This window comes from Carcharhinus amblyrhynchos, chromosome 10 (assembly GCF_965287045.1).
Source record: "Carcharhinus amblyrhynchos chromosome 10, sCarAmb.v2.hapA, whole genome shotgun sequence".
Classification (NCBI taxonomy): domain Eukaryota; kingdom Metazoa; phylum Chordata; class Chondrichthyes; order Carcharhiniformes; family Carcharhinidae; genus Carcharhinus; species Carcharhinus amblyrhynchos.
In genome coordinates, this window is record NC_137333.1 from 103633997 (window position 1) to 103657683 (window position 23687).

Here is a 23687-nt window from a genome sequence, read left to right on the forward strand (position 1 = left end):
ACTGACTCAAGAACATCTTCTTCCCTGCTGTTGTCAGACTTTTGAATGGACCTACCTCGCATTAAGTTGATCTTTCTCCACACCCTAGCTATGACTGTAACACTACATTCTGCACTCTCTCCTTTCCTTCTCTATGAACGATATGCTTTGTACGTACAGCGTGCAAGAAACAATACTTTTCAATGTATACTAATACGCGTGACAATGATAAATCAAAGAATGAGACAGTGAGCAGGAAATTGTAGGCCACTTAGCTTAACAATTACCCTCGGGAAAAAGTTAGAAGCAATTATTAAAGACTAATGGTGGGACACTTAGAAAAAAAATCAAGGCAATCAGAGTCAACATGGTTTTGTGAAAGGGAAATCATGTTTAACCAATTTATTGGAGTTCTTTGAAGAAATAATGTGCTGTGGAATTACAAACCTCGCTGATGTTATACGCAAGAGTGTTCCAACCTGAAACATTGGTTTGTAGTGGTGTATATTTCTTTGGATTCACGTGAGGGGTAACTTGCAACTCAGTGAGAAAATAATGAATAAAGAGTATTTCTTAAAGTAAAGGAAACAATTCTAGCATGCACTTTTAATGATTAAACAGACCATTTTTATCTGAAATTGCCTCGTTCCCAAAATATACCCATGTTCCCTGAGCTCACTGAGACACTCCTTTCCCCAGACAATATCTAGTTTAGTAACTCTAACCAAATCCAGCTCATTGTTACCACACAATGCAGCTTAGGTGACCCAGTCTGCAAAAATGTCTTTTGCTAGTTCAGTGAAGGGACAAAACTGTGTCTTTTCCTGGAGAGTATCTGCAAGCTGCCATTGCTCTAAATGTTAGATAGACCTCAGTGCCTCTGCTTAGAGATAGAACTGGCGTCTCTGAAGATTTTGGCCAGTCTGGCTATCAGATGTAAAATTAGTCTCCTTCCTGGTGAGGATGCCTGCAATTACACCATTTAGTTGCTTTGCTATCCCACCCTATGCATCTGGCTGTCTATCCCTCAAATTCCTTGCGTTTAGAAGTCATCTATTGTGTAGCTCCACTGATCTGTAATAGACACCTTTTACTGATGGGGCAATTTGCACCTCAAGTTCTCTAGATGCTTGCTAATCATGTTACTGGGTAAACTGGCTCTCATTAGGCTTTTGGTAGTTTTGTTACGTGTCTGTTATGTTGTTTTCATCTCCTGTTTAGTTGGTAACCTCGATTAGTTCCCCACGTTAAGAATTTGGGGAAGTTAATGACATACTGGACTTAAATTTCCAGAAGGCAGCATGGTTTTGTGAATGGGAAGTCATGCCTCACAAACTTGATTCAGCTCTTTGAGGAAGTGACAAGAAACATTGACCAGGCAGGGCAGTGGATGTTGTTTACCTGGACTTCAGTAAAGCCTTTGGTAAGGTTCCTCATGGCAGGCTGATACAGAAGGTGAAACCATATGGGATCCGATTAGCTGGTAAGATGGATACAAAACTGGCTTGGGCATAGAAAGCAGTGCTAACCACTGTGTCCCCCTGCCACCCACTGTGTACAGTATTGGTTGGCCACCTTATTTTAGGGAAAACTGTAGATGTGTTAGAAGTTCAGAGAAGGTTTACCAGACCAATACCAGGAATGGGCGGGTTGTGTAATGAGAAAAGGCTGGACAGGCTTGGCTTGTATTCACTGGAGTTAAGAAGCGAGCAGTGACCTGAGTAAAACATTTAGGATCCTGAGGGGACTCAACAGGGTGGATGTGGAGAGAATGTCTCCCCTTGTGGGAGAATCTAGAACGAGAAGGTCACCCTTTAAAAATAAGGAGCCGCCCACTTAAGACCAAGATGAGAAATGTTTCCTCTTGAGGGTTGAGAGACTTTGGAACTCTTTAAGGTGGAAGTGGATAAGTTCTTAATTAGCAAGGAGGTGCAAGGTTATCGGGAGTAGGTGGGAATATGGAATTGAGATTAAAATTAGATCAGCCATGACCTTATTGGGTGTCAGAGCTGTCTTGAGGGGCATAAAATTTGTTATGTGGGAAGGGTGGTAGAGTGGGACAGTCTTATAACTCTGATAGAAAGCTGACACTGAATCAATGGGCCGAATGACCTCCTGATCTGCAACCATTCTGTAACGAAGGAGGAAAAGAACTGAACTCGTTCGAGGCCCTTCCCCTTCCCATTTACTGTTTTTCTTTCTCTGAATGACTTTTCTTTTGCCCCCTTAGTACAGAGTTGGTAACTGCTTTGACCAGGTGAGTGGCATGGCCTGGTAGCATAGAGTTAGCACTGCTGCCTCACAGTGCCGGGGACCTGGGTTCGATTCCCGACTCAGGTCACTGTCTGTGTGGAGTTTGCACATTCTCACCGTGTCTGTGTGGGTTTCCTCCGGGTGCTCCGGTTTCGTCCCACAGTCCAAAAGTACGTCAGTTAGGCAGATTGGCCATGCTAAAGTTGCCCTTCAGTGTCAGGGGGACTAGCTAGGGTAAATGCATTTGGGTTATGGGAATGGTGCCTGGGTGGGCTTGTGGTTGGTACAGACTCAATGGGCCGAAAGGCCACCTCTTGCATTGTAAGATTCTATGGTCACTGTGGCTCATTGAGTGAGATTCTCAACTCCCTGTGTCAGATGTTGGTGAGTTGGAGTCCCACTCTGGAGACTTGAGCTTGTGATGATGGCTGAGGGAGTGCAGCACTGTCTGAGATACCGTCTTTAGATTGAGATGAGATGTTAAAGATCCTATGGCGTAATGTTGCAGAAAGATGGAGTGACCTCTCCCCAGTATGGCAGCACTTGTTCCCCCAGCGTCACCAGAACAGACAATTCCTTCATCATCTCATTACCTCAGCTGTGATGTTCCACCTCGGACCGAAAGCTCTCTGACTCAGAGCTGAGAAAGCTCCCTGACTCACTAAACGAAGAGAAATGCTTTTCCCCAGACAGAAAGCCCAAGCACTGCAGATGCTGGGAATCTGAAATAGCAACTGAAAATACTCGATAGGTCTGCCAGAGATAGGCCCCGGAATTCTGTCAGCCACGGAATTGGAGTAAGCAAGAGGTGGACAAGGTAAATGTCCGTTGTTCTCGGGCAGGAATTTCCGGTCTTGCTGAAGAGAGGCTGTAAAATCGCCCAAGAGTTACCGTTCAGATCAACGGCCTTGTGTCGGAATTGGGAAAAGTTAGAAATTCACAGTTGTTAAGCAAATACAGAGGTAGGGGGTGGGGTTGTGAGGGATTAATTGTACATTATTAACTGTTAATCTTTTTTTTTCTTATTTATTTGTTAATGTGACGCGGGTATCACTGACTATACCAGCATTTACTGCCCATCCCTAATTCCTCTGGAGAAATTTTCCCAGTTGCCATGGTGGGATTTGAACCTGCGTCCCCAGAGCATTATCCCGGGCCCCTGGATTATGAGTCCAGTGACATTGCCATTACGCCACTGTTTCCCCACAAAGTGAAGGGTTGGTTACCTGAGGGGCCAGATTTAAGGTGAAAGGACCACAGGTGGCGTGAGGACACATTTCTCAGCAGCAAGTTCTTGTGAACTCGAACACACAAAGAAAATTACAGCACAGGAACAGGCCCTGTGACCCTCCAGGCCTGCTATACTGCCCATCTGAACTAAAACCCCCTACCCTTCCAGGGACCATATCCCTCTATTTCCACCCTATTCATGTATTTGTCAAGATGCCCCTTAAAAGTCAGTACCGCATCCGCTTCCAATGCGAAGTAAAGTTTAATCACAAGTACATTAATGCTAAAATTGCTGTGAAATTGCCCTAGTTGCCACACTCTGGCGCCTGTTCGGGTACACAGAGAGAATTTAACATGACCAGTGCACCTAACCAACACGTCTTTCAGTCTGTGGGAGGAAACCGGAGCACCCGGAGGAAACCCACGCAGACACGGGGAGAGCGTGCAGACTTCTCACAGACAGTGACCCAAGCTGGGATTCGAACCCGGGTCCCTGACGCTGTGAGACAGCAGTGCTGACCACTGTGCCACTATGACATATCTCCCCCAGTGTTGAGTTCCAGACACACATTTGCCTCTTACATCTCCTTTAAACCTTGCCCCTTGCACCTTAAACCTACGGCCCTTAGTAATGGACTGTTCCACCCAGGCGTCTGAAAACATGGTGGGAATGGAATCGATGGGGACAAATCAGGAGAAAATTGCATCAATACTTGATAAATAAATTTCCAGTGCCACTGGGAGAGAGCAGTGGGGGGGAGATGGATTGAATAGCTCTCTCAAAGAACACAAAGGTTCGAACTGTGCAGATTGGATTCTCTAGCCTGACTCAGCATTGAGTCCAGAATGTTTTCTCCATCCTGTCTGACAGTGTATTTTCTTTTCTGCAAGGAATTCTGTGACCTGATGGGTTGCTGAGATCCCCTCCGGAAACATTGAAGGAGCATGGTAAAACATCAACCTCTTCAGTACTACGAGCCCCAGCTTTGCTTGTCTTGCCTGACTGGAATCTATGGCTGCAGGTGGAAGCGATACCAGAGGTCACACGACAGTACGACCAAGGTCAGTGCTTGCTTATTCTTCCCCCTCCCCGAGCAGAATCGGTGTTTGAGAGTTGTGTGCAGAGGCGGTATTTGGGACGGTGTGGCTCCCCTTTCTATTACATGTGTGGAGCAATAACGATCATTTTCCAATTGGGCAGAGGGTGGCGTGAGTGGCAGTGGAGAGAATCGAAGTGATCCACTGTTTGCGTTGGGCATCGAGTCATCATGCCTTTGGTCTGTTCTAGGGGGTGGGGGGTGGTGACAACAGTGGGACACAGAGAGGGTTTAATTCTCCATTTTGTGCACCAAATATTCACACCTTGTGTGGCGTGTGTTGGTGTGGTTTGGTGTTGTTTATTGGCCTCATGGGTGTTTGAAGCCGGGGGTTGTCTGTGTCAGATCTATCTCGAGATGCTTGTTTTGTGAGTCCTTGTGAACTCCAGTCAGTTTTCCAAGCTTTAGGTCACAGTGGTGTTGAAGATTAAGCACATGTATCCAAAAGGCTTTGCATGATTTAAAAAGATGTTGTCTCAATGGGACAAGTAATGTTGAACATTGTGGGTAAAAGTTATTGATGTTACTTAAAATCCTACTGTGCAGAAGGAGGCCATTTGGCCCACCACGCCTTCTCCAACTACAATCCCATCAAGGCCCTATCCCCTAATGCCATACATTTACCCTAGCTCGTCCTTCTCACACTAAGGGACAATTTATCATGGCCAATCCATCTAACCCACACGTGTTTCGGACTGTGGGAGGAAACTGGAGCACTCGGAGGAAACTCATGCAGACACGGGGAGAATGTACAAACTCCACACAGACAGTGACCCAAGCCGGGAATCAAACCCGGGTCCCCAGTGCTGTGAGGCAGCAGTACTAACAACTCTGTCGTCCGTGTTACACATGTGTTCTGCTCATGAGTGGGATGCCTTGGAGCTAGTGTCTTGCCAATGGTTCATTCCTGTGTGCTTTTGTTACCTGGTCCCTCCGATCTAAGAGGGTGAGTGGACATCTGTCTCCCGCTTCCCAAGTGCCCAAACCTCTGGAATGGGCTTTGCTGAAGACTGGCTTCCGGGAGTGAAGCCCCAGGCACTTTTGCAGGAGAATGTTGGTTTTGACAAATTTTGTCAGGGATCCAGCTTGGAATACTGGATGAAGTGCCTACTGAAGGTGCCCACCATACCCCATTAGTTAGACTTGATTTCTCTGCACTCTTCAATGCAAACTTGTTTTTTTTTGTCATGGAATAGAGAGTTGGTATTGGTATCTGGAACCTGAGTGAATGGTGACAGAGATATACTGTTGGTCTCATCAATGTGAATTAAGGATTACAGAGTTTCCAGAACAGGAACTGGCCATATGGCCTGATCAATCCGTGCTGGTGTTTATGCACCTCTCCACGCTCTTCCATCTTTTTAGAATTATGGAATTAGATTTATAGAATCCTTGCAGTGCAGAAGGAGGCATTTGACCCATTGAGTCCACACCAACAGCGATCCCTGTAACTCCACACATTTCCCCTGCTAACTCACCTGACACTAAGGGGCAATTTAGCACAACCAATCAATCTAACCTGCATATCTTCGGACTGTGTGGGAGGAAACCCATGCAGACACGGGGAGAATGTGCAAACTTCGCACAGTGCCTGAGGCCGGATTTGAACCTCGGTCCCTGGAGTTGTGAGGCAGCAGTGCTAATCACTGTGCCTCTGTATATATCATCGTAACCCTCTATTCTCTCCTCCCTCCCAGGCTTGTTTCGCTTTCTCTTTAATAAACCGAGACTACTCTCTTCAACCACTCCCTGTGGTAGTGAGTTCCACATTCTCACAATTCTTGTGGTCAAAGAAATTTCTTCTGAATTTCTTATTAGATTTCTTGGTGATTATCCTATATTGTTAGCCTCTAGTTATGCTCTCCCCTGGAAGAGGAAGTATTCACTCTAAATCCACTCTATCAAAAGCTCTGACAAAGGGCCAGTCTTCAACTGTTGGCTCTATTCTTTCTCCACAGATGCTGTCAGACCTGCTGAGATTTTCCAGCATTTTTCTGTTTTTGTTTCAGATTCCAGCCTCCGCAGTAGAACATAGAACACTACAGCACAAACAGGCCCTTCAGCCCACAAGTTGAACCGATCATATCCCTACCTACCAGGCCTATTTATAACTCCCAATCCCATTAAATCCCATGTACTCATCCAGAAGCCTTTTAAAAGACCCCAGCGAGTTCGCCTCCACCACCACCGATGGCAGCCGATTCCACTCACTCACCACCCTCTGAGTGAAAAACTTACCCCTAACATCTCCTCTGTACCTGCTCCCCAGCACCTTAAACCTGTGTCCTTTGTACTTTGCGTTTATCTGCATGCATCAAAACCTTTCGTGACCTTAGAGGCCTCTATATCTCGAGCTTTTATTAAGAGAGAAGGGACTCAGCCTGTTCCTTTTCTGATATGTGACGGCAAAAATAGATTAACTAAGAGAAAGCAAAGAGTGGGGGTAAATGGGTGTTTTTCTGGTTGGCGATCAGTGACTAGCAATGTGCCTCAGGGATCAATGTTGGGACCACAATTGTTTACAATTTACATAGATAATTTTGTGTTGGGACCAAGTGTAAAAATTCACAGATGACACAAAGATGAGAGGCAGAGCAAAGTGTGCAGAGAATGCTGAAAGTCTGCAAACAGATATAGATAGTCGAAGTGAACGGGCCAGGGTCTGGCAGATGGAGTACAATGTTGCTAAATGTGAGGTCATCTACTTTGGTAGGAATAACAGCAAAATGGACTATTATTTAAATGGTAAAAAATTGCAGCATTCTGCTGTGCAGAGGGACCTGGGTGTCCTTGTGCAGGAATCACAAGGAAGCATAATTACCTGTGCAGCAGGTAATTAAGAAGGCACATGGAATTTTGCCCTTCGTTGCTAGAGGGATGGATTTTAAAAACCACAAGGTTATTTTGCAGCTTATAAGGTGCTGGTGAGGCCACACCTGGAGTACTGTGTAAAGTTTTGGTCTCCTTACTTGAGAAGGGATATACTGGCACTGGAGGGGGTGCAGAGGAGATTCATTAAGTTGTTTCCGGAGTTGAGAGGGTTGGCTTATGAGGAGAGGCTGAGTAGTCTGGGGCTATACTCATTGGAATTCAGAAGAATGGTGGGAGATCTTATAGAAACATATAAGATTATGAAGAGAATAGGTAAGATAGAAGCAGGGAAGTTGTTTCCACTGGCGGGTGAAACTAGAACTAGGGGGCATAGCCTCAAAATAAGGGGAAGCAGATTTAAGACTGAACTGAGGAGGAACTTCTTCACACAAAGGGTTGTGAATCTGTGGAATTCCCTGCCCAGTAAAGCAGTCGAGACTACCTCACTGAATGTTTTTAAGGCAAGGATAGATAGATTTTTGAACAATAAAGGAATTAAGGAGAGTGGGCAGGTAAGTGGAGCTGGGTCCTCTAAAAGATCAGCCATGATCTTATTGAATGGTGAAGCATTCAATAATGTTGAATTCAACATAATTCAATGTTATGAATTAACATTGCATTCCGAGATAGTTTTGTTGACCTCTTTCAGGTCTTCCCTCAGCCTCTGTCTTTCCAGTGAAAACAATCCTAGTTTATTCAACCTCTCCTCATAGCCAACATCCCCAAGACCAGGCCACATCCTGGCGAACCTTCTTTGCACTCTCTCCAAAGCTTCCACATCCTTCTTGATAGTGTGGCAACTAGAACTGCAGACAATACTCCAAATGAGGCCTGACCAAGGTGAGGGGGTACAATTTCAAAGTCGGGGTCTCCCAATTATGACTGAAATGTAAAGGATTCTTTTCTCGGAGGGTGGTTAGTCTGTGGAACTCTGTCCCCCAGAGAGCAGTGGAGGAACATTGAATATGTTCAAGGCCGAGTTAAACAGAGTTTTGATGGATGAGAGTTTGATGTTATGGGGACAGCAAGGAACGTGGGTGGACAGGCAGGTCACAATCAGATCAGCCATGACCTTGCCTAATGATGAAGCAGGCTTGAGGGGCTGAATGGCCTTACTCCTCCTTGTTCTTGTGTTCCAGCTGATATGCTGAGTTTCTCAGTGGACTCCCTGAGCCTGGCCAAGGAGCCAGCCCCATGTATATTCAATAAGAAACTCCTTGACTGGGAAATGAGTGGTAATCACCAAGTAGGCAGGCAATAAATAGTCAGCTTTCTGAATTCCAAAGGTTGTGTTGCCTGCCTGGTGCTTGGGTTCAGGATATCTCACCTGGGCTGCAGAGGAAGTTGGAGCGTGAGGGTTAAGATCCAGTTGTCATGGTCCACATAAGTACCAATGACATAGGTAGAACAGGAACAGAGTTGTGCTAAGGGAATATGAACAGGTAGGAGCTAAATTAAAAAGCAGAACCAAAAAGGTTCTGGATTACTACCTGAGCCACAAGTTAATTGGCACGTGTTCAGTAAGATTAAGGATGGCTCAAAGATTGGTGTGGAAGGAATGGGTTTGAATTCATGGGACGTTTGCATCAGGATTGGGGAAGAGGGGACCTGTGTTCGGACCGGAGTCCCAGCGAATGGAGAATTAGAAAATCAAAGTTAGAAATAGAAATAGAATTAGAAAAACTAGTTAAAGGAGCCGAGGGCTCAGGAGAGGTTGGTAAAGTTTCCACACCACGTAATAGAGCGGAGAATATAGAAGGGGCCAGGAATTTAACCTCAGGCAGAGCAAAATAGGTGATGAGTATAAAAAGGGAGGTGGTCAATGCAGGACTGAGGGTGTTGTACCTAAAATGTGCACGGTATATGGAACAAGGTAAATGAACTTGTTGCGCACATTGAAATTGGCAGGTATGATGTTGGTGGCACTGCAGAGGATCAGAGCTGGGGTCTAAATATCCACTGATATGTGGCCTATCGAAAAAGCAGGGTCAAAGGGGGCGGGATTGCACTGTTGGTAAGGAATGAAGTTAAATCGATAGTTAGTTAAGAGCCCGTGGCGTTAAAGGTATGATCCTGGCATTGAAAGAGGATTGGCTGACTGACAGAAGGCAGAGAGTGGGGATGAAGGAGTCTTTTTTAGGATGGCAGTGACTAGTGATGTGCCTCGGGTCGGTACGGGGACCATGGATTTTCACAATGCACATTAATGATATGGAGGAAGGAACTGAAGGCACAGTTGCTAAGTTTGCAGACGATACAAAGGCATGTAGAGGGACAGGTAGTATTGAGGAAGCAGAGGGGGCTGCAGAAGGACTTGTTCAGGTTAGAAGAGTGGACAAAGAAGTGGCAGATGGGATACAATGTGGAAAAGTGTGAGGTCATGCACTTCGGAAGGAGGAATGGAGGCGTGGACTATTTTCTAAACAGGGAAATGCTTAGGAAGTCAGAAACACAAAGGGATTTGGGAATCCTTGTTCAAGATTCCAAGGGTAACGTGCAGGTTCAGTGGGCAGTTAGGAAGACAAATGCAATGTTAGCATTCATGTCGAGAGGGCTAGAATACAAGAGCAGGGATGTGCTTCTGAGGCTGTATAAGGCTCTGGTCAGACCCCATTCAGAAAATTGTAAGCAGTTTTGGGCCCCGTATCTAAGGAAGGATGTGCTGACCTTGGAAAGGATCCAGACAAGGTTCACAAGAATGATCCCTGATATGAAGAGTTTGTCGTATAAAGAATGGTTGAGGACTGTGGGTCTGTACTTGTTGGAGTTTAGAAGGATGAGGGGGGGATCTTATTGAAACTTTCAGGATACTGCGAGGACTGGATAGAGTGGACATGGACAGGATGTTTCCACTAGTAGGAAAAATTAGAACCAGAGGGCACAACCTCAGGCTAAAGGGACACTCCTTTAAAACAGAGATGAGGAGGAATTTCTTCAGCCAGAGAGTGGTGGATTTGTGGAACTCTTTGCTGCAGAAGGCTGTGGAGGCCGGGTCATTGAGTGCCTTTAAGACAAAGATAGATTCTTGATTAATAAGGGGATCAGGAGAATGGGGAAAGGCAGGAGAACGGGGATGAGAAAAATATCAGCCATGATTGAATGACGGAGCAGACTCAATGGGCCGAGTGGCCTAATTCTGCTCCTATGTCTTATGGACTTATGGTTTTCTTTGCTTTTGAGTTTTTCATTCAGTCTTTTTCCTGAGGGCGTTAAGGCAGAATGAGCTCAGGGTCACTTGGGAGGTTGTGATATTTGGAACTGATTTTGAGAGACACTTGAGAAATACTTTGTGTTTCCAACACTGATCGGACACATCCCTGGAGGTTGGATCATTTGACCGTCTTCCTCCAACTGCTCTGACCCTTCCCCTGTCAAACACACTTGTGCCATTGGGTGCCTGACCTGTCCATCCTCCTTTACCCCAAGGCCAAGCACACTTCACTACCCAACTGGATGATTCTCAGTTGTCACTCAGCCGGTCTTTCCCATCGGTACTTCTAGAACCAAGACGCACAAATATTCGTAAGAATCTTCTTTTAAAAGGAAAACACCAACAGTCCAGTGATGATTATTCCTGGCTATATTGTTCATATCAACATTCTGGAGATGAATCCACAATTTCTGAAGAATTCAGTGCAATCCTGGAAGAGGTCAACATTGAGAAGCAGGGAAAGGGAACACTAAGGAACCACGAGAACACAGGAAGTAGGAGCAGGAATAGACCATTTGGCTCATTAAGCCTGCTCCATTATTCAATATGACCATGGTTGGTCTTGGGTTTCAACTCCCTTTTCCCACCTGCTCCCCATGTCCCTGGATTCCCTGAGGGACCAGGAGTGTATCTATCCCAGCCTTAAATGTATTCAACGGTGGAGCATCCACAGCCTTCTGGAGAATTTCCAAGATTCTCAAGCCATTGGGTGAAGTAATTTCTTATCCCACCCCGAGATGATCAGCCCCTTATCCTGAGACTGTTATACCCTGTGTTTGCGATTTCCCAACCGGCAGGAACCATCTCCACTCTGTCAAGCCACTTCAGAATTTTAATAAAAGCAAATTACTGTGGGTGCTGGCATATGAAACCCAAAGAGAGAAAATGCTGGAAAATCTCGGCAGGTCTGGCAGCGTCTGTAAGGAGAGAAAAGAGCTGATGTTTCGAGTCCAGGTGACCCTTTGTCAAAGCTTTGATAAAGGGTCATCTGGACTCAAAATGGCAGTTCTTTTCTCTCCTTTCAGATGCTGCCAGACCTGCTGGGATTTTAAGAACATAAGAACATAAGAAATAGGAGCAGGAGTAGGCCACCTAGCCCTTCGAGCCTGCCCCACCATTCAATAAGATCATGGCTGATCTGTCGTGGCTCAGTTCCACATTCCCGCCCTCTCCCCATAACCCTTAATCCCCTCTCTTATCAAAAACCCATCAACCCGCGTCTTAAAAATATTTAGCGAGGCAGCCTCCACCACCTCAACGGGCAGAGAATTCCAGAGATTCACCACCCTTTGAGTGAAGAAGTTCCTCCTCAACTCCGTTCTAAACCGCCCCCCCTTTATCTTGAGGCTGTGCCCTCTAGTCCTACTGTCCTTTCTGAGCGGGAAGAGTCTCTCCACCTCTATCCTATCCATCCCATTCATCATCTTATACGTCTCAATGAGATCTCCCCTCATTCTTCTAAACTCTAACGAGTACAAGCCTAGTTCATTCAGCCTCTCCTCATAGCTCAACCCCCTCAACTCCGGCATCAGCCTCGTAAACCTCCTCTGCACTCCCTCCAAGGCCAAAATATCCTTGCATAAGTACGGCACCCAAAACTGCACACAGTTTCCTTTCCACCTTGCACACACTTTCCAACATCTCTTTGACTTTAGAATTTTGTAGCTTTCAGTAAGATCGTGCCCCTCGTCTTCTAAAGCTCCAGAGAATTCAAGCTGAATTTACTCGATCTCTCATCATACAACAGACCCCTCAACCCAGGGACAAGCTAATGAACCTTCACTCTGATGTCGCCAGTGCAAGTCTATCCCTTCTTTTAGACGTGGAGACCAAAACGGATCGAAACCCACCCTTCGCCATGTCTGCCGATGATACAACAGTTTGTTTATTAGTCACAAGTAAGGCTTGTATTAACACTGCAATGAAGTTACTGTGAAAACCCCCCAGTCACCACAGTCCAGCGCCTGTTTGGGTCAATGCACCCTAACCAGCACATCTTTCAGACTGCGGGAGGAAACCGGAGCAGCCGGAGGAAACCCACGCAGACACGGGGGGGAACGACCAAACTTCACAAAGACAGTGACCGTATTCCATATGTGGTCTCACCAAAACCCTGTACAATTGTAGCAAAGCTTCTTTATTCCTTTCCTCCAATCTACTTGCAATAAAGGCCTACGTATCACTTACCTTCCTAATCACTGGCTGCAGCTACATTGCTAACTTTGTGTTCCTCGCCTGAGTACGACCAAATCTCTCTGAACATTTACGCTTACACATTTTCACATTTGGAAAACAATCCTGTTTTTCTATTCTAAGAACCAAAATGAGTAACTTGACACTTTCTCTAACATTATTCTCCATCTGCTATCTTGTTGCCCACTCACCCAATCTGTCCAAAACTCTCTGCAGCCTCTCAGTGTGTCTCCCTGAACAACTTCACTTCCCATCTAGCTCGTGGGCGGCACAGTACTTATCTCTGCTGCCTCACAGCGCCAGGGACCCGGGTTCGATTCCCGGCTTGGGTCACTGTCTGTGTGAAGCTTGGTCGTTCTCCCCGTGTCTGCGTGGGTTTCCTCCGGGTGCTTCAGTTTCCTCCCACATTCTGAAAGATGGTTAGGGTGCATCGACCCAAACAGGCGCTGGACTGTGGCGACTGGGGGGGTTTTCACAGTAACTTCATTGCAGTGTTAATGTAAGCCTTACTTGCGACTAATAAATAAACTGTTGCATCATCGGCAGACATGGTGAAGGGTGGGTTTCGATCCAGGTTTGAATGGTTCCGTGTTTTGTGGCACTCTGCTTGGTTTCCTGAGCACCGGCACTCTGTATCTGCTTTCCCCAGCAGTCTCTTGCGTGCGACTAAGTGTAATTTTTACTGTGTTTGAGCTGCCTGACTGATCGAACAAGCTGCGGCTCACGGAATACAAAACAGTCGACTGCTCCCAGTGGGCAAACTGTTGGCAACTTTGTGGGAATGTGTTGGGGGGAGAGGGGTGTCCGGTGCTGAATGTATGAGGGAGGAGGAGAAAAGTAGTCTGGAAGCGACTGCTTGGGAGAGAGGGAGTTGATGCTGGTGGGGAATGAGACCGAAGAGATTGGGAGGTTAGAGGGAAGGAAGGGGGCTGGGGAGAGAGTTCAGTTTGGGGACGAGGAGGGTGGCTTTCTTTTCCAGTTGAGACCCTGTTGTTCTGAGGCAATGGGTGGATGTAATTATGAAAACAAAGTCTTGCGCGAAGCTGAGTGAGTTACTCTGATTACACCTTCTCTTTCCAGCCAGGCTTGTTAGTCTAATAGACACTAATGGCCCCTCAGCAGCACATCCAAGCAAGCACTGTTTGCCTTAACTATCTGTGTCCTGGGGCTTCCTGTGTCTGTAGGACATAACCCGGCTGAACCAATCTGGCCTTTTTCCATGCTCTTTAAAGCCAGACTCCACAGGGGCTCCTGGCTTTTTTTGTTTGAGCTGTGGCTCAGTGAGTAGTGCACTCGCCTCGGAGTCAGAAGGTCCTGGGTTCAAGCCCCACTCCTGGACATGAGCATGTAAAGCTGGGTTGGCGTGCCCAGTGCAGTACTGTGGGAGAGTGGCATTGCCAGAGGTGCCCTCTTTCAAATGAGACGTTAAACTGAAGCCTGGTGGCTCAATGATCAGCACTGCTGCCTCACAGCACCAGGGCCTCGGGTCACTGTGGAGTCTGCACGTTCTCCCTGTGTCTGCGTGGGTTTCCTCCAGGAGCTCGGGTTTTCTCTTACTGTCCAAAGATGTGTGGTCCAAGGTTGATTGGCCATGCTAAATTGCCCCTCAGTGTCATGGGATTGGCAGAGTAAATATGTGGGGTTACAGAAATAGGGCCTGGGTGGGATTGTGATCGGTGTAGACTGGATGGATCGAATGGCCTCCTACACTGTAGATTCTATGATACTTGGTAACTAGGGTCAGGAGTAGGCCACTTTGAACCTGCTCTGTCATATAACACATTCATAACTGGTCTTCACTCCACTTTCCCTATCCATTGTCTCCTTTCATGTGTTGGCAATCTGTGTTGAATATACTCCAGGACTGTGGTATGGTGGCCTGGTGTTTAGCACTGCTGCCTCACAGCTCCAGGAACCCAGGTTCAATTCCAGCCTTGGGTGACTGTGTGGAGTCTGCACCTTCTCCCCGTATCTGTGTGGGTTTCCCATCAAGCTTGCACCGATGACAATCCCACCCAGGCCCTGTCTCCCGAACCCCATGTATTTACCTTAGTTAGTCCCCCTGACGCCAAGTGGCAATTTAGAATGGCCAATCCACCCAACCTGCACATCTTTGGACTGTGGGAGGAAACCAGAGCACCCGGAGGAAACACACACAGGCTAATGTGCAAACTCTGCACAGACAGTTACTCGAGGTCAGAATTGAACTTGGGTCCCTGGCGCTGTGAGGCAGCAGTGCTAACCACTGTGCCACCCTTCTGAAGTCGGGGAAAATCTTTCCTGAATGGACAGTCCTCTCTGGTGAGATCGAGCAGCGTAAATGCAAAGTTGTCTGCAGTTGTTGCTCTGATTAAATCGGGACATCGCTTCTGCAAATTCAGTACGTTTCATCACATGACTGCTACCTCCAACAGCCCCACACACCTGCGATTGGTCACCCGACATGACCATCCTCACCGATCCCTGCCCCTCCTTCCCACACCAATCAGTAAATCCATGGCCGTGGTTAGCACTGCTGCTACACAGCTCCAGGGACCTGGGATTGATTCCAGACTTGGGTCACTGCCTGTGTGGAGTCTGCACATTCTCCCCATATCTGCGTGGGTTTCCTCTGGGTGCTCCGGTTTCCTCCCACAGTCCAAAGATGTGTGGGTCAGGTGGATTGGCCATGCTAAATTGACCCTTAGTGTCAGGGGGACTAGCTGGTGTAAATACACGAAGTTATAGGGATAGGGCCTGGGTGGGATTATAGTCGGTGAAGACTAGATGGGCCAAATGGCCGCCTCCTCCACTGTAGGGTTCTATGATTCAAAGTCAACAGATCCTTGGTCATCCAAAGATTCTTGACTCTGTCAGTCAACCCTTTCCTGAACAACTACAAAATTTTTGCCACCAACGTAATTAAGGGAAGATGTGAAAAAATAGTGAGAGAGGGCAAGGTAACAGATCAAGGTAGCAATAAGGGAAATAATAATCCGTGTGGTATCAAGAAGGGACACGGTGCATAAATAATACCAGCAAAATAAAGCTTGAGGTTACAAAAATAATAAAAAGACTGAATTAAAGACAATCTATCTAATTGGATACAGTGTTTGCAAAAAAGGTAGATGAATTGATAGAATAAATGAAACAAACAGATATGATCTAATTGCCATTACATCGGTATGACTGTGAGTGGCCAAGACTGGGAACTTTAAAATTCATTTATTAGTGTCACAAGTAGGCTTTCATTGACACTGCAATGAAGTTACTGTGAAAATCCTCCAGTTGCCACACTCTGGTGCCTGTTTGGGTAAACAGAGAGAATTTAGCACGGCCAATGCACCCAACGAACACGTCTTTCAGACTGTGGGAGGAAATTAGAGCACCCAGAGAAAACCCACACAGACACGGGGAGAGCATGCAGACTCCTCACGGACACTGACCCTAGCCAGGAATCGAACCCAGGTCCCTGGCGCTGTGAGGCAGCAGTGCTAACCACTCTGCCACCATGCCACTTTTTAGAACATAAGAACATAAGAAATAGGAGCAGGAGTAGGCCATCTGGCCCTTCGAGCCTGCCCCGTCATTCAATAAGATCATGGCTGATCTGTCGTGGCTCAGTTCCACGTTCCCGCCCTCTCCCCATAACCCTTAATCCCCTCTCTTATCAAAAACCCATCAACCCGCGTCTTAAAAATATTTAGCGAGGTAGCCTCCACCACTTCAACGGGCAGAGAATTCCAGAGATTCACCACCCTTTGAGTGAAGAAGTTCCTCCTCAACTCCGTTCTAAACCGCCCCCCCCTTTATCTTGAGGCTGTGCCCCCTAGTCCTACTGTCCTTTCTGAGCGGGAAGAGTCTCTCCACCTCTATCCTATCCATCCCATTCATCATCTTTTTACTTTGCTTCTTCCCATATAAATAGCATAAAATCCATCACCTTCCTTCCAAACAATAGTAGGAGCTGCTTATAGGCCACAAAACAGTAGTGACAATGTACGACACTGTATATATTAGAGAATTAGAAGCGTAAGTAAGAAAGATAACACAGTAACCATGGGGGACTTGAATCTACATATGGGCTGGGTGAACCTTTACGTGGACGATGCTGTGAAAGATAAATTCCTGGAATGGTACAAAATGGTTTTTTAGAGCAGTGTATTGAAGAACCAACTTGAGTACAGGCTAATTTGGATCTAGTATTGTGCAATGGGGAAGGGCAAATTAATAATCTCATTGTCAAAGGAAGGGTGACCATTGTATGTTAAAAATTTAACTTTAATTTGTAAACAATGTGGTTCTGTCTGAAACTGGAATCTTAAATCATAGAACCATACAGCGCAGAAGAGGCCCATCGAGTCCACACCAACACATTAGAAACACCTGAACTCCCCCCTACTCCCATCTGCCAGCACTTGGCCCATAGCCAAGAGTGTTATAATGAGTCAAGTGCTCATCCAGACACTTGCCTACACAAAAAGGAAACTACGAAGTTACGAGGGGCAAGTGTGAAGTTATCCACATTGATAGAGAAAAACAGATATACAGAGTATTTCTTAAGTGATTGGGAAGTGTTGATGTCCCAAGGAACCTGGGCATCCATCGCTAAACACTAACATGCAGGTGCAACGAGTAGTTAGGAAGGCAAATGGCCTTCATTGAAAAGCGATTTGAGTACTGGAGTAAAGGTGTCTCTCTGCAATTGTACAGTGCCTCAGTGAGACCTCACCTGGAATATTTGGTATCCTTACTCAGCGAAGCACTTCGCAGAGAGCAGAGAGATTGGGTTCAGCAGCCTGATCACTGGGACGATGGGGTTATCCTCTGAGGAGAGATTGAGGAGGCTGGGCCTGCCTTCTCCAGATCTCATTCAAACAGAGAAAATGTTTACAGAGTAGATGCGGGAAGGATGTTTCCCCTGGCTGGGGGCCATAAGACCAGGGGCCAGGCCTTTGGAGTAGGAGGCTATTTAGGACTGAGATGAGGAGGAATTTCTTTACTCGGATGGTGATGATCTTTGGAATTCTCTTCTCCAGAGGATTATGGAAGCTCAATCATATGTTTAAGAGGCAGCATGGTGGCACACTGATTAGCACTGCTGCCTCATGGCTCCGGTGACCTAGGTTTGATTCCTGACTTGAGTCACTGTGTGGATTTTGCATGTTCTCCCCATGTCTGCGTGGGTTTCCTCTGGGCGGTCCGGTTTTCTCCCACAGTTCAAAGTTGTGCGGGTTATGTACATTGGCCATGCTAAATTGCCCCTTCGTGTCCCAGGATGCGTAGGTTAGAGAGATTAGTGTGACTAGATATCTAGCTATTAAGGATAGCAAGGGATAGAGGGAGTGTGCAAGAAAATAGCAATGGGATGAAAGATCAGCCATGATCTCATTGAATGACTGAGCAATCTCAAGGTGTTGAATGGTTCCCACTCCTGTTTAACATGATTTTTCTCCTGGGTCGCCTTGGAAATTAATTACATAGTACTTTGTAACCCAAAAAAAGGCCATTCAGCCCAACAGGTCTATGCTCCTCATAAGCTTCACCCACACATAGAATCATAGAATCCTACAGTGCAGGAAGAGGCCATTCAGCCCATCGAGTGTGCTCCGACCACAATCCCACCCAGGCCCTATCCCCATAGCCCTAGGCATTGACCTGAGCTAGTCCCCCTGTCACTTATCATGGCTAATCCTCCTAACCTGCACGTCTTTGGACTGTGGGAGGAAATCGGAGCACCCGGAGGAAACCCACGCAGACATGGGAAGAATGCACTCTTCATTCTTCATTTTGCACTCATTCTTTCTGTCCCTATCCCCCACATGTGTTTATTGAGCTTCCTCTTCACTGCACTGATGGTAATGTGAAGAGGAACAAATTAAATCAAAAATGGAATTAAAGCAGAGCTTTTGTGTGCAGTGGACAATGTAATGAGTCATGAAGACAGATCAGTGAAATGAATGGTGTAAATGGATTCAGGAGACATCTATGCATTCACAGTAAAAGAGAGATGGGTTTTAAAAATTTCACAGATGTGGGTGTCAGTGGCTGGACCAGCACTGCTGATCCTTAATTGCCCTCGAGAAGGTGGTGGTGAGCTGCTTCCTGGGACCACTGCTGACTGTGTGGTGCAGGTGAACCCACAGTGCTGTTAGGAAGGGAGTTGTAGCCACAGTATTTATATGGCTGGATCCAGTTCAGTTTCTGATCAGTGGTAACCCCAGGATGTTGGTTGTGGAGGATTCAGCGATGGTAATGCCGTTGAATGTGAAGGATGATGGCCAGATTCTCTCCCCCTTGTTGGAGATGGTCATTGCCGGATGCTTGTGTAGTGTGAATGTTACTTGTGATGCGAATGTATGAGGAGAGATTGACTCGGTTAGGATTGTTTTCGCTGGAGTTCAGACGAATGAGGGGGGGGGGGATCTTGTAGAGACTTATAAAATTGTAACAGGACCAGACAGGGTAGATGCAGAGAGGATGTTCCCGATGGTGGGGGCAGTCCAGAAACAGGGGTCACAGTCTGAGGATTCGGGGTAGACCATTTAGGACGGAGATGAGGAGACATTTCTTCACCCAGTGAGCCTGTGGAATTCATTCCCACAGGAAGTAGTTGATGCAAAAACATTAAATGTATTCAAGAGGCGGCTGGATATAGCACTTGGGGCGAATGGGATCAAAGGTTATGGGGAGAAAGCAGGATTAGGCTATTGAGTTGGATGATCTTAAGGAATGGTGGAGCCGGCTCCAAGGGTCAAATGGCCTCCTCCTGCTCCTATTTTCTATGTTTCTAAGCCCCCCACCCAGAGTATATTCTGTGTCTTTTTGGCCCCTGGAGGGAGTGCAGAGGAGGTTTACTAGGCTGATACCGGAGTTGAGGGGATTGAGCTATGAGGAGAGGCTGAATAAACTGGGCTTGTACTCGTTAGAGTTTAGAAGAATGAGGGGAGATCTCATTGAGACATATAAGATGATGAATGGGATGGATAGGATAGAGGTGGAGAGACTCTTCCCGCTCAAAAAAGACAGTAGGACTAGGGGGCACAGCCTCAAGATAAAGGGGAGGCGGTTTAGAACGGAGTTGAGGAGGAACTTCTTCACTCAAAGGGTGGTGAATCTCTGGAATTCTCTGCCCGTTGAAGTGGTGGAGGCTGCCTCGCTAAATATTTTTAAGAAGCGGGTTGATGGGTTCTTGATAAGAGAGGGGATTAAGGGTTATGGGGAGAGAGCGGGAAAGTGGAACTGAGCCACAACAGATCAGCCATGATCTTATTGAATGGCAGGGCAGGCTCGAAGGGCTAGATGGCCTACTCCTGCTCCTATTTCTTATGTTCTTATGTCTTTGCCACCCCCTGTGCTGCCTCCAAGTGGTGTTTAACAGGGAGTCCTGATCAACACCTGGTTTCGGTGCTAGCAGGGGATTTTCTAACCCATGTTTGATCTGATGCCGTGAGATTTCCTGGGATCGAGAGTTGATGCCCAGTACTCACTGGGTAACCTCCCTCCTGACTATATGTGAATAAATGTGAGGTCATCCATTTGGGTAGGAATAACAGCAAAATGGACTATTATTTAAATGGTAAAAAAATTGCAGCTTGCTGCTGTGCAGAGGGACCCGGGTGTCCTTGTGCATGAATCACAAAAGATTGGTTTGCAGGTGCAGCAGTTAATGAAGAAGGCAAATGGAATTTTGTCCTTCATTGCCAGAGGGATGGGGTCATATGTTAGTCAGACTGGTTAAGAATGGCAGATTTCCTTCCCTAAAGGACATTAGTGATCCAGATGGGTTTTTCTGGCAATTGACAATGGTCAGCCTTATTGAGATGAGGCTATTTTGTTAAACTCCAGGTTTTATTAATTGAATTCAAATGTCACCAGCTGCTGTGGTGGGATTTGAACCACTGGCCCCAGAATTTTGGCTTGGACCTCTTAGATTATTAGCCTAGTGACATCACTACAACACAACCCCCTTCCATTCAAGAGGACGAAGCTGAGGACAATGGCCCAGATGCTGGAAAGGTACCAACTCCTTCCCCTCCCTCTGCTCCCTTCCTGGAGGCTGCAGGCAACAGCTGCTTGCAGGAGGTATTGTTTCTGAGTTCGAGTGCTGCCTTTCCTTCAGACCTGCTCTGTGTCTTTACAAGATTAACACTCTGCTTCCCGCTGCATCACACCCAGGGAGTGATCGCCCTCTGGTAGTTTAGAACATAGAACATAGAACACTACAGCGCAGAACAAGCCCTTCGGCCCACGATGTTGCGCCGACCAGTTAAAAAACAATGACCCTCTAACCTAAACCAATCCCTTTTCGTCCATAAACCTATCCACGGATCTCTTAAACGCCCCCAAACTAGGCGCATTTACAACTGCAGCAGGCAGGGCATTCCAATCCCTCACCACCCTCTGGGTAAAGAACCTACCCCTGACATCCGTCCTATAACTACCCCCCCTTAATTTAAAGCCGTGCCCCCTCGTGCTAGCTTTCTCCATCCGAGGAAAAAGGCTATCACTATCCACCCTATCTAAACCTCTAATCATCTTATATGTTTCAATAAGATCCCCTCTTAGCCGCCTTCTTTCTAGTGAAAAAAAACCCAAATCCCTCAGTCTCTCCTCATAGGACCTCCCCTCCATACCAGGCAATATCCTGGTAAACCTCCTCTGCACCCTCTCCAAAGCCTCCACATCCCTCCTGTAATGTGGGGACCAGAACTGCACACCATACTCCAAGTGCGGCCGCACCAGAGTTGTGTACAGTTGCAACATGACGCTGCGACTCCTAAATTCAATCCCCCTACCAATAAACGCCAAGACACCGTATGCCTTCTTAACAACCTTATCTACTTGATTCCCAACTTTCAGGGATCTATGTACACATACACCTAGATCCCTCTGTTCATCCACACTATTCAAAGTCCTCCCGTTAGCCCTATACTCGACACATCTGTTATTCCTACCAAAGTGAATTACCTCACACTTCTCCGCATTAAACTCCATCCGCCACCTCTCGGCCCAGCTCTGCAACCTGTCTAAGTCTCCCTGCAAACTATGACACCCTTCCTCACAATCTACCACACCTCCGACTTTGGTGTCATCAGCAAATTTACTAATCCACCCAACTATACCCTCATCCAGATCATTAATAAAAATTACAAACAGCAGTGGCCCCAAAACAGATCCCTGAGGCACACCACTCGTAACCGAACTCCATGACGAATATTTACCATCAACCACCACCCTCTGTCTCCTATCTGCTAGCCAATTCCTGATCCAATTTCCTAGATTACCCTCAATCCCATACATCTGCATTTTCTGCAGAAGCCTACCATGGTGAACCTTATCAAACACCTTACTAAAATCCATATATACCACGTCAACTGCCTTACCCCAATCCACCTCTTTGGTCACTTTCTGAAAAAACTCAATAAGGTTAGTAAGGCACGACCTACCCACTACAAAACCATGCTGACTATCTCCAATCAATCCATTACTCTCCAAATAACTATAAATCCTATCCCTAATAATTTTTTCTAAAACCTTGTCCACAACAGAAGTAAGACTCACTGGTCTATAATTCCTGGGGAAGTCTCTGTTCCCCTTCTTAAACAATGGGACAACATTCGCTATCCTCCAATCTTCCAGTACTATACCAGAGACCAACGACGACCTGAAGATCAGAGCCAGAGGCTCTGCAATCACCTCTCTTGCCTCCCAGAGAATCCTAGGGTAAATCCCATCCGGACCAGGGGACTTATCTATTTTCAAACCCTCAAGAATATCCAGCACATCCTCCTTATCAACTGCAATACTGTCTATTTTACACCCCTGCAACCCAGTGTCCTCCTCAGCTATATTCATGTTCCCCTGCGTGAACACCGAAGAGAAATATTGGTTCAATGCCTCTCCAATCTCTTCCGGTTCCACACACAACTTCCCTCTGCTGTCTGTAACTGGCCCTAATCTTGCCCTAACCAACCTTCTGTTCTTGACATACCTATAGAATGCCTTAGGATTCTCCTTAATCCTATCAGCCAAAGTCTTCTCATGACCTCTTTTAGCCCTTCTTAACTCCCTCTTCAACTCCCTCCTAGCCAATCTAAAGCTTTCTAGTGCACTACCTGAGCCCTCAAGTCTCATCTGAACATAAGCCTCCTTTTTCTTTTTAACCAACGAATCAACTTTTTTAGTGCACCACGGTTCCCTAGCCCTACCAATTCCTCCTTGCCTGACAGGGACATACCTATCACGGACTCGCAGTAGCTGCTCCTTGAAAAAACTCCACATTTCAGACGTTCCCAGTCCCTGTAATCTCCTAGTCCAACCTATGCTTCCTAATTCTCTCCTAATAGCCTCATAATTACCCTTCCCCCAGCTAAAACTACTGACCCGAGGTTCATGCCTATCCCTTTCCATCACTAAGGTGAACGTAACCGAATTGTGGTCACTATCACCAAAATGCACACCAACTTCCAAGTCTAGCACCTGGTCTGGCTCATTTCCCAGCACCAGATCCAATATAGCCTCACCTCTAGTTGGCCTATCTACATACTGAGTCAAAAAACCTTCCTGCACGCTTTGTACAAAAACTGACCCCTCTAATGAGCTAGAGCTATAGCAATTCCAATCAATATTAGTAAAGTTAAAGTCCCCCATAACAATTACCCTATTACTTTCACTCCTAACCAGGATCGTCTCCGCAATCCTTTCCTCAACCACTCTAGAACTTTTAGGTCTATAAAAGACTCCCAACAGGGTGACCTCTCCTCTCCTATTTCTAATCTCCGCCCATACTACCTCAACAGACAAGTCCTCATCAAACTTCCTCTCTGACACTGTGATACAGTCCTTGACTAATAATGCTACCCCTCCCCCCC

General features: G+C 46.5%; 1 protein-coding gene across 2 annotated transcripts in view; it reads left to right on the forward strand.

Moving 5' to 3' along the window:
- The window catches only part of gdpd5b (glycerophosphodiester phosphodiesterase domain containing 5b), a 238203-nt gene that overhangs the window by 77793 nt on the left and 136723 nt on the right, over positions 1-23687 (forward strand). For both annotated transcript variants that reach the window (XM_080197703.1, XM_080197704.1), the window contains exon 2: positions 4354-4524. In XM_080197703.1, the coding sequence (XP_080053829.1) occupies positions 4408-4524 (117 nt within the window). In that variant the 5' untranslated portion in view covers positions 4354-4407. The remainder of the gene's footprint in view (positions 1-4353; positions 4525-23687) is intronic.